At 40.6% G+C, this 18,090-nt stretch overlaps 1 protein-coding gene across 3 annotated transcripts in view; it reads left to right on the forward strand.

Moving 5' to 3' along the window:
- The window catches only part of LOC147034940 (uncharacterized), a 65,856-nt gene that overhangs the window by 47,415 nt on the left and 351 nt on the right, over positions 1-18,090 (forward strand). For all 3 annotated transcript variants that reach the window (XM_085891482.1, XM_085891502.1, XM_085891491.1), the window contains exon 17: positions 16,731-18,090. This exon is cut by the window's right edge and continues 351 nt beyond it. In XM_085891482.1, the coding sequence (XP_085747608.1) occupies positions 16,731-16,894 (164 nt within the window). In that variant the 3' untranslated portion in view covers positions 16,895-18,090. The remainder of the gene's footprint in view (positions 1-16,730) is intronic.

Raw genomic sequence — 18,090 nt, forward strand, 5'->3', positions numbered from 1 at the left:
AGGTCAATGTAGTCCCAAGGTCAACAACTAAGGAGGTATTTCTAAAATACTCAATTTTCATCTGATTGACTTGAAATTTGAAGAGGATTTATATTTCACGTCAATGAATTAAACCAGTCAATTATTTTTGAGATCAACATGGAACAAAAGGTCAACATAGGCCCAAGGTCCACAACTAAGGTGGTGTTTCTAAAATCCTAAATTTTCATCCAATTGACTTAAAAATTGAATACGATATGTATTTCAGCTCACTGAATTAAAAGAGCCAATTATTTTTGAGGTAAACATATACGAAAAGGTCAACAGTCCCAAGGTCAACAACTAAGGTGGTAATTGTAAAATCCTCAATTTTCATCCAGTTCAATTGAAATTAGAATTGCATATGTATTTCAGGTCACTGAATTCAATCACCAATTATTTTGAAGGTCAAATTTGTTTGATGGATTTTGCAAGTACCGTACTCTGCTCAACGTCTTTTTCTTGTTTGTTTGTTTGGCTGGGCTATATCTCAGCCATTTTTTGATCTAGGAAGCTGAAATTTGGGGACAAAAGTGAAGATTTGCTTTGGCAAATTTATTTATTTATTTTTTGATTAATCAGTTTATTCATGAATTACTTAATTATTATCGATTTTTAATTACATATATATTTCATTTTTAATCCTGGTAATATCTCAGGCACCCTTTGAACTAAGAAGCCTATATTTGGACATTAATGACACTGACCAAGTGATTTGGTTATAAAGAGCATTTTTGATTAATGATTAATCAATGAATCGATTTATTATTTTCTTTCTTGCTTGATGGGCGATATCTCAGCCATCCTTTAAGCTAGGAAGCTGAAATTTGGGGACAAAAGTGAAAACGTGCTTTGGTGAAAAGTTTTTTTTAATTATTTTTATTAATCAATTGATTAATTATGTAATTATTTTTGATTTATTCATTACTTATTTCTTTTATTTCTCATCCTGGCAATATCTCAGGCACCTTTTGAATTATGAAGTCGATATTTGGACACGACAGTGAATTAGTGATTTTGCTATCAAGAGTATTCTTGATTTATTGTTTAATCAATTATTTGTTTGATTTTTCGATTAATTACTTAATTTTCAAAAAGTTGCAGATTCAGTTGAAACAGTGGTGGTTTAGGTCTGGTATCAGCCAATTGATTAAGAAATTAATTATTTTACAATTATTATTTATTTATTTATTTTAATTATGTAATTAATTAATCAATCAATTATTATGCACCACTCCCTCCCAATTCTGACTGCATGTGCTGAAAGGCGGCATTGCTGGGTGCCGAAAGCACCCCGGCGATGTCCTTCACTGGATGATTGTTTTTTTATTCATTTGGCATGGTGGCGGTGTACTTTGAATGTAGGTACCTGTTAGATTTTTTTTTCTCCTCGTAGAGCTTCAGGATAGACAATGTTGCATGTGCTTACATGTGGTGGCAAGACTCCCTCCGAACCTCAACTCTGTCTCTCTCCCCTCCCCCCTCCCCCCAACTCCCTCCTGCTCATAAAAGCGGAAGGGCATTCTTACATGGATCATTACATATTTAATATCATGCCACCACATTAACCCAGTTTTAAGTTGTCTTACTTGGAACATTCTTATTCTCATTATTCATCAATAAATGGCTGTCTCAGTATTCTGGTGTTTTTTTCATTACTGATAGTGAATAAAGTGTTTTTAAGCCCATTTGGGAAAAACTAAATAATTATTCACCTTCAAACTGCCATGTGCGATGTCGAAATCTGCCCCCTGAGGGACGAATTCATCAATATGGCCAAAATAAGTCATGGTCGAGATGTTTATCCTCATCACCATGTGATGAATCTGGGGTGTGTTCAGTAACCATGTTTCTTCTAGAGCATTGGTTAAGTGACTTCAGCACTCAAGCAATCACTCTATTTGAAACCCTTGATATGGAACGGCTGGGTTGACAATCACTAGCTAGCTGCTGGGTAACTGAACACATCCCTGGACATCTCAACAGCATACAGTACATACAAAACGCTGACAAAAGGACAGAATTATGTTTTAGTTTTTAAAATATACATAAACTCAGAAGTGATGTTGAGTGTAGGGAAGTGGACGTGTACATGTCATATAGCTTTAAAGTGTACATGTTAATTTCAATGTGTATGTTTACATCATTTCCTTAAAGTGTACATGTTCATTTCAAAGAGTACGTGTACATAACTTCTTTAAAGTGTGCATGTGCATAATAACTTCTCAAAGAAGAAGGAAGAAAAAATCTCTTGGGAAGTTCCCTGGCCTCCCTACTAATTAATTAATTTTTTATTTTCTTGTGTAAATATGGAGATGGGAGGATCAAAACCTTGCTTCAATAAAAACGCTATAGTTATAAGATTTCACTCCAGATTTTGAAACTTTTTAAGGGTACGAGTTCCGATCCTCAAATCCCAACACAGATTTTAATTAGATACCTTAATTAGTCTGGAATTATCATTGAAAAGCACATCATATAATGCATAAAATCACTCCAAGCTCCTAATTTGAAAATTATAGCATCTGCAAAAGCGATGTATACAGCAATTCTAAGGTGTGAACATCAGGTGTTCGATTATATGAGAGAGGAAAGTAAAAAAAAAAACATTTTTGAGCGCTTTATCCTCCAGAAACCATTGTGTCCTGTTCCAAGTCAGGGCATCGTTGAGCAGTCTGAAAACAAAATGGCAGCTTAAGCCCCCTATGAGTTGAAAGCGGGCTGACCAAGAGTAAGCCATTTTTTGTGTTTTTTTCAGAATGAGCACCCTTTTAATTATCTTCAAACTTCAAACTAATTATTAGAATATTAAATAAAGGCACAAATACTGGCTTGGCTTTTTCGAAGATGGAAGGAAAACGCCCTTCCCCTTTCCTTCCCCTCCGCTCACGCTTACCTCCTCCCTCCATCCCCCCTCCCTCCCCACAATCACACATATATGTATTCGGGCGGTGTTTCGTATGACCCATTTGAACATGCAATTTTAACCTACTCCATTTCATTCAATCTTGCACTAATGCCTGGCAATCAAGACAAATCCCCTCCTCACCCCCCCCCCCCACCCACTGCATTTCGAGTCCCACTACCACTGCATTTCCAGAAGAGATTAAGCAAGTCGAGAACCCTTCTTTCCATTCCCCCCTCAAGTCCGCCGACCAAACGCAAGTCAAGAGCAACCCCTCCATTCCTAACTTCCCCCCTCTTCTCCTCTCTCCTCCATCTTCTTCACTCCCACCCCCACTTTGAGAGTGTATGATGACGTTTGGTGAGGTGTCGCTCTCCCCCTCTTTCTTGCTCACCCTTCCTTCCTAACTACCCCACCCTCAACACCTCTTTGCTCTCCCACACCTCCAAGCTCCCCAATATTCACTCCCCCACCCCTCCTTGCCCCCCACCCCTCCTCACTCCCCCCTTCCTCTTTCTCTCCACCCCATCCTCAATATTCCCATCAGCAAAGCAATTGGTTGTATTTGCTAGTCTATATAAATAAATGTCAGTGTGTGTGTGTGTGTGTGTGTGTGTGTGTGTGTGTGTGTGTGTGTGTGTGTGTGTGTGTGTGTGTCCTCCATAACTCCAAAACCATGAATCCTAGCAGCCCAAAATCTTGCATGCATACAAAAGGATCTCCAATGGAGTGCAAGAATGAAAACTGGGTATTTGTTTCATTAAAACACCCCTTTTGAAGATAATTAATGGGGTGCTCATCATGAAAAAAACAAAAACAGGTTTACCATTGGGCAAACCCACTCCCCCTCTCTTTCTGTCGCACCTCCTCCTTTCCGGAGCCCACTATCCATTGCAGGAGTTTTAATCCGCCATTTTGTTTCAGCCTGCTCAAAAATGCCCTGCCTTGGAACCACGATGTACTCTCATGGACTCATTGAAGTTTATCATCGAAATCTGACTTCAGATTTCAGGATCGGAGCATGAGGACTTATTGATTGTCGAAACCTGGAGGGAAATCTGAAAATTTAAACAAGTTAACAATTACTTATAACTAAACATATTTACGTATGCACTTTAAGCAAGCAAGGCTGGGATCCCTCCTTCTCCATATTTACACAAGAAAATGTGGAATTGCCAAAGCATTAAACTTAACGTTTTCTACTGTTTTGAGAATTATATCGAGTGAAGAAAAGATTAAGGAATGTTCCGACAGTGTAAATTAATTGAGTGCAACAAAAACAATTAACCAGCAGGCTCGCCATGAAGGCTCCCGCCCCCATGGCTGGATTCTCTGTGGGGAAATCTCTGGAGTTAGGAAGGCAAAATAAATTCAACTAAAGATTGAATTAAAACAACAATTACCATAATGGGAGGATAAGAATGAGTAAAGCAATGGGATAAGTGAACGACGAGTTCAAGGTAGAATTGGAAAAATATTGTTTTAATATTTAAATTCATTTACTCTGAAAAATTTCCACTCAATTTTTCAGATGGCTCTCTCCTCCCCCCACCCCTTCTTGTTCCCTCTTCCTCACTCCACCCCCGTTTCATTGCTCCCCTCCTCTCTCTTTCTCTTGCTCCCACCCCACACCTCACACCCCTCACTTCCGGCGTGTTTAGCGACGTGTGGTGAGGCGTCGCTCTCCCCCCTTCCTGACTCTCCCCCCTCTTTCTCTCTCTCTCTCCCCTCTCTCTCCCCTCCTCCCACTCCCTCTCTTTCTTTCTCTAACTCCCACCCCCTCTTCACACGTCCTCCCTCACAGAATGTATAGCGATGTGTGGTGATGCGTTACACTGCCACCCTTCCTCGCTTCCCCCTTTCCATGCTGCCCCACCTCTCCTCTCTCCTCCCTCCCCCTCTCCCTCCTCACTTTCCCAATCCCCCTCTCTTTCCCTCTCACGCCTCTCTCTCTCCCTCCACCTTCTCTCTCCCGTCCACTCTTAGTATTCCCGTCAGCGAAGCGACGGATGGTTTTTGAGTTATGGAGGAGACAGACACTGACACACAGAGAAACACACACATATTTAGTATTATAGACTAGCAAATACCACCCGTTGCTTGACTGACAAGAATATTATGAGGGGGGGTGGGGAGAGGGAGAGAATAGGGAGAAAGGGAGGAGGGAGAAAGAGAGAGGGGCAGGGGGCAGGGGAGAGAGAGGGAGAGAGGAGGAGGCAGGGGAGAGAGAGAAGGGATGGGGCAGCGAGGAAGGTGAGGAGAGGAAGGAGGAAGGTGGAGAGCAAGGAAGAGGGAGCAAGGAAGGGAGGGGGAGTGAGGAAGGGGGTTTGAGCAATGTTTCACCACATGTCGCAAAATCCCATTCACAATGTATTGAAGTGGGAATGCATTCCTGACAGAAAATAAAAAAAAGTGAGTGGAAATTTCTCAATGAGTAAGTAAATTAAAATATTTTTACAATCTATTATAATAAATGTCAATGTGAGAGAGGGAGAGAGAGAGGGAGAGAGAGAGGGAGAGAGAGAGAGGGGGAGAGAGAGAGAGAGAGAGAGAGAGAGAGAGAGAGAGAGAGAGAGAGAGAGAGAGAGAGAGAGAGAGAGAGAGAGAGAGAGATTGAGATTGAGATTGAGATTGAGATTGAGATTGAGATTGAGATTGAGATAAGGAAGGGGGGGGTGGGGAAGGGAGGGGACATTTCTTAATATTTTCTTCACTCAATTTAATTATCTGAACAGTAGAAAAAGTTAAGTTTCATGCTTTGGACATTTCACATTTTCTTGTGTAAATATGGAGGAGGAGGGATCACAGCCTTGCTTGCTTCAAGTAAGTAGGTAAATACTTTTAGTTATAAGAATTGTTAATTTTTTTAAATTTTAAGATTTCACTCAAGATTTCAAAACTTAATGAGTTCAAATGTTCTGATCCTCAAAAACGAAGACGGATTTTGATTATATACTTTAATTAATCCATTAGAGTGCATCATCTTAGTCCGAAATGGGGGCTTATGGATGTGGTCTCGTTTGTTGCGTCTGTGCGTGCATGCGTGCTTGCACAACCATTTCTCGGACTTGTATAGACTGATTTTATTCATACTTGGCACAAAGACAACAAATGGTAGTATACATTTGCACGTCATTTATTTTCAACATCAGATCCACAATGGTCGACTGGCTGCTATTTTAATTGTAAAAAAATATCCCGGTGTCGAACACGTCCTCAACCATTTCTACGACATGCATTTACAGGCAATGAAAGAATGATGTCTTACACAAGCACGTCGTTTAATTTTTTTTTGAGATCAGATCAAAGATGGTCAACTGGCAGCTATTTTGTTACTTAAACATGTCCCCAACCATTTCTCCATCATGCGTAGTCCGATTTTCTTCAAACTTGGAAAAAGTACAGTACACAATGGCATACACTTGCACCTATCTTTATTTTGCGATCTAATCAAAGGTGACCGACCGGTAGACTGGTGGCCATTTTAGTTGTAAAAAAAAAAAAAATAGACCCCGATGTTGAACAAAGTCCTCAACCAATTCTTGGACATGTATTTCTCGATGTTATTTTAACTTGGCACACAGATAAGGAATGATTGCTTACATATGTGCATCATTTTTTTTCGAGATCATATCCAAGATGGCCGACTGGTGGCCATTTTAGTTCTAAAAAAAACCCGATTTTGAACATGAACCATTACTCGGACGTGCATTTACCGATGTTGTCCAGACTTTTTAAAAAAATATATTAATATACTGTTTCGTTTGAGGGGGGGGGGTATGCATTCAAAGGGTAATTAGGATGTTTAATTAGGTATGCCATGCTGTTCGAGTTTACCAGGATCTCGATGTAATAAGTAGCAATTCAGTGGTGATAAGTTGTCTAGTAAATGTTCATTTCTTCCTCACAATGTCAAGGCTCATATAAGTGTCAAGGCGCACAGAACATTTCCGATTCTTGAGCGATAGTGGCAGTTTCTCTTCAGGGTCTCTGACGACTTTCTCAAAGATAAGTTTTCTGGTAGTTTTTGGCATGCTTTTACTGCCATTTTGTTATCTCTGTGTTTACTGTGTGTTTCCAGTTCGGTCTTGTGTTAAAACTTGTGATAATTGTTGAGTTTTCCTCATCTTTTCATATCGGGTTTCCTTGAGGCTTACCCTTCTTCCCGTTTGTGTACACAATCATGTTTATTGTATTTTCTCCTTATTACCAGCAGTTTTTATTCTCTCCAATTTTTCCTCCCCCTCCTATCCCTCTCAAAGACACCCTCTGTTTCATGTCTTAAAATATAAAAAGATACAACAAAAAATACCTTTTCCCTCACATAATACCCCACAAAACCACCTTACCTTCTGTACTGACTCTTCTTTCTCCTTCTGCCGATCTCCCACTACACCTTCTACTTTTGCAGACACACATTCACCATCTACCTTCACAATTCTTTCTTCAACCTTTCCTTTTCCTAATCTTACCTAATCTTAAAAAATATATGTATAAACTTGTTATTTTCGCCTCTCATGTTACACCTCCCGTAACCACATGTTTTTTGCCCCATCTTGTTCTTCTCGTAACTTTCATTGAGCTTCCTTCTGTGTTTGCTGATCCAAATTCACCAAACACCAACACCATTTTTCTTCAACCTTTCCTTTTCCTCATCTTACATAATCTTCATTAAAAATATAAACGATCTCTTTGAATGTTCCAACTTCCTCTTTCGCATGTGTGGTTCTCAGTATTGTATCACAATTTGTGACTGTTTTTCGACTTCAAAAGGCTGTTTTCAATTTGACCTTTCCTTCTTCCCATCTCTAAAAAGTCCAACTGTTAAACAATGTTTCTTTTCTACATTCCCTTAATTCTCCTTTATTGCATCCCTCACGTAAAGTCTTTAATTGCATCTCTGACTTCCCAGTTTGCAATACATGTTCGTGTTCATCAATCATCCTTTTTTCCAACTTCAATGCCAACTCACCCCACCTGCTTAAATCCACCTCCCTCCTAACCCCTCACCTGTTATGCCCTTTCCTTACCCCTCCCATATTGCCCCTCATCCTACCTCCAATCTTGGCACCTTTTCAATGTCTTCTGCTTCAGTATCAGCTACTCCTCTGTTGTCCCAAAGTGTGTGGTGTTCTAACATCTGTGGGCTCATTTCTAACCAAACAGATATCTCACTCACTCATTCAGTTCACTCCACCACAAATATGCTCCATCCATCTTCTCAGCACACCTCCCCTCATCCCAACCCCTCAACTCTTGTACCTCCTCCTGCCCGCTCCCTTCTTCACCATACCACTACCAAATTGCACCCTTCCCCTCTCCCACCACTCCCGTCACCCCCTGCACCTTGGCCATGCCTGCTGTCATCATCTCCATTTCCTTTCAAAACAACCTTCACACACTCCACCCTCCAAGCTTCCCTCTCACCCTTCACCCTCAACTCTCCCCACTCACCCTTCTACCTCCAATCTTCACACTCACTCCCCCTTCCCAAAGTTGCCCCCCATCACATCCACAAAGCTGCCTCCTACTCTCACCCTCTCTCTTCCATCTCATCACTCCACCTCCTCCAATATTCAACTTCCCTCCACCCCCTCTCTTATTACTCCCAACTGTATCTCAACCCATCACCATCAAGCCTTTTCTCCTCCTCATCCTGCCCTCTCCCCGAGCTCTTCTGCAATCCCCCACTCTTTCAAAAACTCTCCTTACATCCCTCCTACTCCTTCATTCTACACTCCCCCTCCTCTCCCCTGCACCCAAAACCTCCTCCCCTCCCACTGCCTCAACAGTGTGGACCTCAAACATCTGGGGCCTTTGCTCAAACCTGACAGATCTTTACATCCAGGGTGCCACTAACAAACCAGACATCTTCTCAACAGAAACTTTCATACTCCCTCCTCTGGTTTGACGGAATTGTGCCTCGCCCTGGCGGTGGAGTTGCTCTCTTCATCAAAGAATCTATTCCTCACTCATCATGCACTGCCCTCTCTCCCCTACACCCCCAGGAATACCTCTGCCTACAGCTTCCCCTCAACTCCCACCTCATGTTTATATGTGTGTTGTACCATCCACCAAACAGTGATGACCCCATTTACATCTCGCTCTCTGAAAACATGGACCAACTCTCTCTTCCTCATATGTGATAACTTCAATTGTCATCATGCCATTTGGCGAGGTGTGGGGACCTCTCTCACCTGCTTCTGATTTCTTCAGCAAAAGACTTCTGTGACTCATTGGGACTGACACAATCTGTCAACTTCCTGATCTGTACTTCAACCAATGGTGGTCCATCTCTTCTGGATCTGATTTTGACCATTTTCCCCAAAAATATCTGCTGTTCTTTCTCCGCTCCAATCGGTTCATCTGACCACATGCTTGTCAAAATAGACATCTCTCTGGCTGTTATTGGAGAACCATCTCAGTGCCTTCAGGACTGGGATTTCACTCAGGCCAACTGGCAGGGGCTTGAAGCACCCATCAAACATCGAGACTAGTCTACCATCTCTAATTTTTCTGACATCAACTCGTCCTGGGAATTCTTTCAAAGAAACTTGCTCTCTCTCTCATTCACATCTTTATCCCATCTCGTCTTCAGTTGTCCTACCTTTCCTTCCGCCCATGGTAAAATGAAGCTTGTGGTGAGGCAGTTGTCCTGAAACAACTTGCCTTCATGTCATGGAAGGCGAATCCAACCAAATGCAATCTTAAGGCCCAGTCACACCTTGACGTTTTTGCCAGCAATGGCAACGTATTAAAATGTATGTAAAACGCTGGCTTACGTTGAACTTTTGATCTTTTTTTTAAAGATTCGGACGTATTCATAACGACTTGGTCTTATGCATAACGTATTAGTAACGGACACAGAACGTTTCGTTGTGTTATAGATAACTTATACCAACGAATGCTGAACCTGTTGTCGGCCTTCACAACCTATGCCCAACGATAGTCTAACTTAGGCATAGCGCGCTGCACGCATCGCCGACGATGACGTGGCGTAGGTTATGAAAAGGCTGCCGCACAACAATTCATATCATTACCGCCGCAGAAATGGAAGTGTCAACATCGCAGTCACACCTTGTTGATCTTGCCAGCGTATGCCGACCTCTGAAAAATGCGTCTAAAACGCTGGCGCACGTCGAATACGGTATGGTTCAGTTTGGTATGCGTGAATAGAATGCTAAAGTACGCTATCATACGTCGTATTAAATGGAGTACGTCTTGTAATTTTAAACATGTTGAAAATTTTACGACGTACTTGCCGTATGACACACACTCCGCATGCGATGGGAATAAGTTGTACGCACGATATGCGATTGTTGACACACATCGACACACGTTATTTGTAAGGTGCTCATAAGTCGAAACACGTCAAGGTAATGGTTGGCGTCAGTATTCCAGACTCCCGTTTTTTTTTTTTCTTCGGTATGACGGTGTTCAGTGTACATTGCGGTTATGATTTAAATCGTTGAGCGGCAGCCTATTAATTATATTATATTATAACCGCACTAGAAATTGAAGTGTCAAAATCACCATCATACCGAAGGAAGGAAGAAAAAAAAAAAACAAAAAAAAAAAACCAGGGAGTCTGGAACACTGACGCTAACCATTACCTTGATGTGTTTCGACTTATGAGCACCTTACAAGTAACGTGTGTCGATGTGCGTCACCGATCGCGTAACGTGAGTACAATACGTAACTCATAGGTTATAAATAAGTTTCGGGTATGCTAAACATTACCTCGACGTGTTTCGACTTAAGAGTAACTCACAAGTAACGTGTGTCAACGATCGCGTGACGTGCCGACAACTAATGGCCAGCGTTATGCGGAACGTGTGAATCATACGCTGGCATAAGTCTTAAAATTTCAAGCATGGAAAATTTGAGGACAACCGAAAAGTCCAACGTTTAAAGCCAGCCTACAACGACGTATGGCAGTGTTTTTCAGCGTGCTCTCAATGTTATCAAAACTTACCCATAACGTATTCAATGTGTACCAGCGTTTTAGACAAATTTTCCAAAAATCGGCATAAGCTGGCTAAAACGTCAAGGTGTGACTGGGCCTTTAGTTCCTTCCACAAAGCATGGCGCAAGTGTGTGTTTACCCTCAGGAGAGCCAGAAAACATCACCTTTCTAATCTCAAATCTGAACTCTCAAACCTGACTCCCTCCTCCAAATCCTGGTGGCATCGATTTAAGTCTGTTTCTGGTGAATGTTCCACCTCCATCTTCGCCCTTACCTCAAATGGTTGCACAGCTGACACTGCACATGAAAAGGTTGAATGCCTAATCTCCATGTTTGCTTCTTAATCTTGTGTCCCAAACCCATCGTTTTCCGACCCACCTTACCCTGTCACACCCAGCTGTTCCAGGACCCTGTGTCCTTTTCTCGTGACAAGGTGGAGAGCTTGCTGTCAAACCTTGACTCAGATTCTGCAACCGGTCCAGATGGCATCAGCCCACAAAACCTGCTCTGCTGCCCTTGCTCACCCTCACTCTGTTCTATTCACCCTCTCCTTTGTTCAAGGTCATCTACCATCTGCTTGGAAATCAGCAAACTTTATGACTCTGCATAAAAATGTGCAAAACCGATCCCTGCAACAACAAACAAATCAGCCTTCTCCCAATCATCAGCAAGTTTATGGAATCCATCATCACTTCTGACATAAAATCCTTCCACTTCTCCAACGGCTCGATTTCTGATCATCAATTTAGATTCAGACCAGGACACTCTCCCCTGGATATGCTTTTTCTGCTCTTCCAACAATGGATGGAGATCCTCAATGCCAGACATGAAATCAGAGCTATATCCTGAGACATATCGGTTGCTTTCGATACGGTCTGGCACCTTGCTCTGCTCACCATACTCTCTTCCTATGGTATCGAAGAACATCTCCACTCATGGCTCACAGACTTCCGCTCCTGTCGCAGTCAACATGTGGCCATCAATGGGGTTCTCTCACCCTATCTTCCTGTCCAGGCTGGAGTACCTCAAGGCAATGTTCTGGACTCTGTTCTTTTTCTGATTTTCATCAATCATCTCTCTGATTCTCTGGAAAATCTTCTTTATCTCTTTGCTGATGTCCTTTTATTCCAGCTTCTTTGTCTCACTATCTGCCATGATCTTTCCTGGGAAAGCCACATTTTCAAGCTGGCCTCCAAAGCCAGTTGCCGACTGGGCATCCTCCATCATGCAAAGTCCTTCCTTGGCACACCTGAGCTCCTGACCACATAAAAAGCTTTCATCCACAGCCTGATGGAGTACTGCTCTCTGCTCTGTGCTGTTGCTCCCTCCTCTCACCTTTCTCGGCTTCACACTGTGGAATCCAAAACATTTAGGATCATTCGTAACTCCTGCGATGAGGCTGGTCTTTGGGTCTCTCACTCTCTCACTGCAGGCAGGTCATTGGTCTTTCTGTCTTCCACAGTCTCCTCTCTGGCCTGTCCCCCACTCCCCTGATTTTTCTGAGATATATCCCCCCCCTTTATTTCTGCAGGGCATTCAAGGTCCACCAGCAACCTCCTTCTGGTAAAACTAACAAAATCAAGAATCACTGCTCACCTTCACTATTTCATTCCTCTTTTTTCCTGCCTTTGAAACAAACTCCCACACCCTCTCTTCAATCCCATTCTTCCCTCCAAGTCTTTGAAACAGCTGTTCACCACCATCTCTTATCTTCCCCCATCCAAAACCATGATATTTTCTACCCCTGCTCATCTGCCCCAACCCACCTCCTTCAAATTCCCTGCTTTCCTTCCTAAAAGTCCCTGTCATGTAAAGACCTGAAAGTCCTTGAAGTGTCCTTGTTTACCCTCTGTTCCCCACCCCATCCCTCTCCCTTCCACAGATCTCCTCATGTCTCTGTTCCACACTCTTTTTTTCCTTCCCTCTCCCACCTTTCTTATCTCCTGCTTCACTTGTTCAATTATTCGAGATAATATCCAAGATGGCCGAATGGTGGCCATTTTAGTTGTACAAAACAAAACACAGTGTCGAACACATCCTTAACCATTTCTCGGACATTCATTTACCAATCTTGTTCAAACTTGGCACACAAATATTGAATGATGGTGTACATAAGCACATCTTTTTTTGCTTGTTTTTTTTTTAGTACATGATGGCATAAATGTGCCCCTCACTTTATTTTGCAATTTGATCAAAGATGGCTGACTGGTCGACTGGCAGACATTTTAGTTGTACATAAATATGGGCTCGCCCTTTAACTCCACAAAGCAAAATTATTAAAACAACGGGGGCTATGACAGTTTATTTCTTTTTTTTTTACTTGTTTTTTTTAGCTCGCCTGTTCGAATAACAGAGAGCTATAGCGATACCCCCAGCGTGAGCATGAGCGTCAGCGTCAGTGTGAGCGTCAGCGTCAGCATGAGTGTGAAAATTTTAAAGTTTTTGCTGCAAGTTATTTCCTTTCTAATGTTTTTATCTACCACACTATTTTTTACTGATTACAATATACAAATACATATATTGCTTTAAAATTATTTGGATCAGACTTCACTGCAATGCTTTATAAAAAATATAATTAGACTAGTCTTTTAAAAACGATAAATGTATAAACAGGCGAGCATTGGGTGGCTTTGACACCAACTCTGGTTTATTTTTGGAGTGATCATGACATCTATCTGTGGCCTATACACTGCCTAGATAGGGGGTTGAGCAATTTGTGTGATAAATGAAGGTTTTTGTCCGTAATTTAGATTTTAGCCCGAGTTTTCAAGGTGAATTAGTATGACAATACAGAAAGGTCACCCATAATAAGTTTCAGGCATGTTTTTACTTCATGTATGTAATCCGGCTTGCAGCAATCTAATGTCTATATACCGCCTAAGTAAAGGGATGAGCAATTTCTGCAATAAATTCAGGTTTTTGTGTGTAATTTTGGTTTTTGCCCGAGTTTTCAAGGCTGAACAGTGTGAAAATACAGAAGGGTTTTCCTTCATGTATACAATCCAAATAATGCAATGAGCAATTTTCCCGATTTTTCCTGTTATTGTATTTGTTTTTTGAAGATAATGTCTGTTGCGGCATATTCACCACCCTGTGTATAATGGAAACTGTTTATTTTGTTGAACAAATTGCTCCCATTAGTGCTCATCCTCCCAAGAGAAAGTTTTTGTTGAACTGTGATTAATTTAACGTTTTTCTACCTCTGCTGACGACATTGCGGGAGGCATTATGTTTTTGTGGTGTCCGTCCGTCCGTGCTAATTTTCTGTTTTCTCTGCGACCACGTATCTGATGTCCACAGAATTTTCACCATAAGTGTGACTACTCATGTGGAATTTTTAATAATTTGGATGTGATGGGTCACATGTTGTGGCAGTCATGTTGGAAAAAAGGAAAAACTTTGGGCCTCTTTCTCTGAAACCGCTGCATGGAATAAATTGAAACTTAGCACATGTTAAGTACTCCCCATGGGAAATGTGTTTTAGTCTTTGATGATGATATAGGTGGTGTCATTGTGATGTCATAATTGCATAAGTTGAACGCTTTATGCGATCACAATGAAAAATTTTGATGGTCATCTAGGGCTAAATTGTGTGGCGGGGGAAATTGATGACATCATCGGTCACGTGGTTTGACAGCCATATCTATATTAAAACCTTCAAAAACCTCTGAAACAGCTGAACACATCGAGGTAAAATAATACAGGTGTGATTGCCTATCCATGAGGAACATAAAGTTCTCTACCGATGAAGTGGTCACATGGTTTGGCAACTATGATTTTTTTGAAGAATACACTTTTTCAAATCTTCTGCAGACTGGCGTGATAGATTGAGGGGAAACTTCACCCACATGTTCGCCAAGTCATGAGGATGCCAGGTTGTTCATGAATAATCAATGGTTCACATGGTCTGGCAGCCATATTGGGGTGAATGAAAATATTTTTAAAAATCATTTCTCTTGAACCTCTTCATCAATCGACGTGAAACTTCTAAATTACGATCTAGTAGTTATGGGGAATATATGTTTTAAATTTGAATCTGATTGGACGCATGGTCTGGTAGCCAGATGTATTTAATATTTTGGATCTGGGTTCAGGGATTTAAATCAAACTTGGTCCAAGTATGTATAGTGATGCAATAATGTCAGCGAGGCATATCTGGTGACATCAAAGAGTGCCCTTCTCATTGTATTTTTGGTTTTAGCTCAAATGTTCAAGGCTGAAAAGTGTGAAAATACAGAAGAGTCAGTTGCCCATCATTTTGACACGTTTTTCTGCGAGTAAATAATAACTCAGAGTTGGCTGTTGGTCATGGAGATAGTTACTTGTATATAAATAAATAAATGATTCAAATATTGTGCTCATAGTGGTGATGGTAAGGTTTACATCAATAAATAGTTCAACTTTGCATGTTGGTAGTGGTGATACAAATATATAATGATTGCCCAAAGCATATGCAGCACATGTTTTTTTATTTCTATAATTCACAAATATATATTTTTACCCTCATGCACGATACAAAACAAGCACAAGTACCATCAGCAGTGATGGGAAAAGTTTAAGTCAATCCATCAATTTAAATTACTAGTGCGGGCCCGTACGTGCGTGCCCATACGGGCGTGGCCGTACATGCAAAATAATAATAATAATAAAAAAATAACTCAAACCGCATGCCAGAAACAACCACACAGGCCTTTCCTTTGCTCTCGCATGCCCGTACGTGCGTGCCCGTACGTGCGTGCCCGTATGTGCGTGCCCGTACGTGCGTGGCCGTACGTGCAAAAAAAAAAAAGAAAGAAAAAAATAACAACAATTGTGACGTCAATCGTGACGTCCTAGCACCGTATCCTGTAATTGGTTTGGTCGATAAATAGCCGGGAACCACTTGTCCGATTAATATCAAACCTTGAAAAGGCACATCCACAGGGCCCCAGCAATATACGTGGCAAGTTTCAATTAGATCGGACCAGTGGTTGTCGAGAAACAGTGGTCGCAGACAGACACACAGACACACAGAGATTGCGGGAATTATAGATAGATTTCATGGAACTCCTAAAAACGTTAATTGTGTTGCGCTCTTGGTTTCACTCAGAGCCAAAGCTCTGAGCTACTTAAACCCCACACCAAAAATGGTGGTGCAACATTGGGCAATGGATGTTGGATTTGAGTAAAAAATCTTGTTTGCAAAATAAAATGTTGGCATCAACTTTGTTCATGCCTTTTCCCCTGTCCTTTCAAAAGTGAATGTTGAGAATTGCCTGTGTGCACCACTTTTCAAATGCAGGGTGGGAAGCAGCCACCATAAATAGGAGACAGGTGAACACAAAGAGACACCATTGTTCTCAATATGAAATAGATTTAAACAGATTTTTGGCCAGGGTGAAGATATAGTGTTTTACTATATCATGTACTCATAAATTAAAACTTTCAGCATCTGTTGTTGATTTTGTGTCAAAATTATATTGAATTTGTTTCTCAGTGGCATGTTAAAGACAAGGATTTTTTTGGTATGAAGAGTTTTGATTGTTATGAAGAGTTTCTCAAGTCATGAGTATATATTTAAGGGAAACACCCAATTAAGATATGACATTTGAAGTTACACAAAGCCAAAACCATTTAAACAGAGAAAGACAGCTCCAGGTACAGTTTTCCTTCTTGTTGTGCCTATCTTTTCACTGAACTCAATATTTTGGGATCCCACTTTCAAATTCCTATATACTTTGTTGATTTGTCCATTGCCTTGTGTTGTCTTTTTGATCAATATAAAAGTATCCCTGATGTCATGTGTATATTGCCATGATAAGCTAAAAATAAATGCTTTAAATGAATTTCCTTTATCATCAGGCTGGATGCAGGGAATGCGCCTCAGTGATGGGGAGCAGGGGTGGTTCCCCAAAAGCTATGTTGAGGAGATTACCAACCATCATGTTCGAGCAAGAAATCTGCGTGAGCGCTTCAGGGTGATGTGTGTGGCACAACGCCTACAAAGTCAGCGTTTTGACAGCTGAGTGACATCATCAGCATTTAGAGGAAGCCTCATCTCTGTGAGATGTGTATTCATGCAAAATTAATTGTGTGAATGATGATACAAGTGTGAAAAGGGCAATTGAGAGTAATCTTTGAAAGGATTTTGGAAAGGTGAGAAAGGATTAAAAGGAAAAAGACAAAGTCAAAGAAACAGATTTATGAAAACAGCGTAAATGCTTCGAGAGACTTTCTGAAGAGAAGATAATGATTAGACTTTTTGTCACACCTATTACATGTACATATGAAGATAATTACATACAACAGACAGCAACATGCGATAAGGAGATATGGGTGTTAATTTTAATGTCTTTATTACCAGTGGTATCTTTTCAGTGATATTCAGGTTTTAAAATTATCTTTATAGTTTAATACTTTTTTCAATTACGGTGGATTTGATATATTATTTATTTAATAAATCGTTTTAAAAGTATTGCAAAAAATGGCTCATTGATTCAAAGTGTTAATCTAGATTTTCCAGGGATTTAAAATTTTATTGTGGCTTTTTTATCTCGTTTAAGTGAATTACCATTCTATTTTTTGAGGTCACTCATTGAAGTGGAGAGACAAAAAGACATCCAATGCACTTTAAATGACATATGTCTCTTTATCGTTATATTGAGTCTGTTGATATTTCTTTAACTTTTTGAAAGGACATTAAATGTATTATGCCAATTTTGAAAGGAAAAGTTTTCATTGATACTTAAATGTTTCATTTATAAAATGGCTCATTGAAATTTCATATCGCTTTTTCGAATACATTTATTACTGGTGTTTATTACCTAGCATTCCAATTACAGTCCAGGATGCTTTTACATCATAATATGGTGAATGTTTCAGAACAAGGTTAAATCATTAATCCTATGATCTCACCATCAAAGCCATCATATCACAACAAAGTTGTGATACAAGGAAAGTTCAAAAAATTTCTGAACGAGATACTCATAATGGTCCAAGAAACGTCAATGTTTTGTTTTTTATTTCAATATGTAGGTATAATTTTGTAATCAGTAAGGAAATATTTTTCTGACAATTTTTACGCCTATATGTTGAAAAAAATATTGTTTTGTGCCATACATTTGTTGATCCCCTGCTGAAATGAATCCATAATTTCTGGACTCAGCTTGGAAGTGCTGCAGGTTTTATCCAGAAGCAGACAAAATGCAAAAACAAAACCGAA

This window comes from Eptatretus burgeri, chromosome 1 (genome assembly GCF_056783735.1).
Source record: "Eptatretus burgeri isolate ZD-2024b chromosome 1, Ebu_testis_v1, whole genome shotgun sequence".
Classification (NCBI taxonomy): Eukaryota; Metazoa; Chordata; class Myxini; order Myxiniformes; family Myxinidae; genus Eptatretus; species Eptatretus burgeri.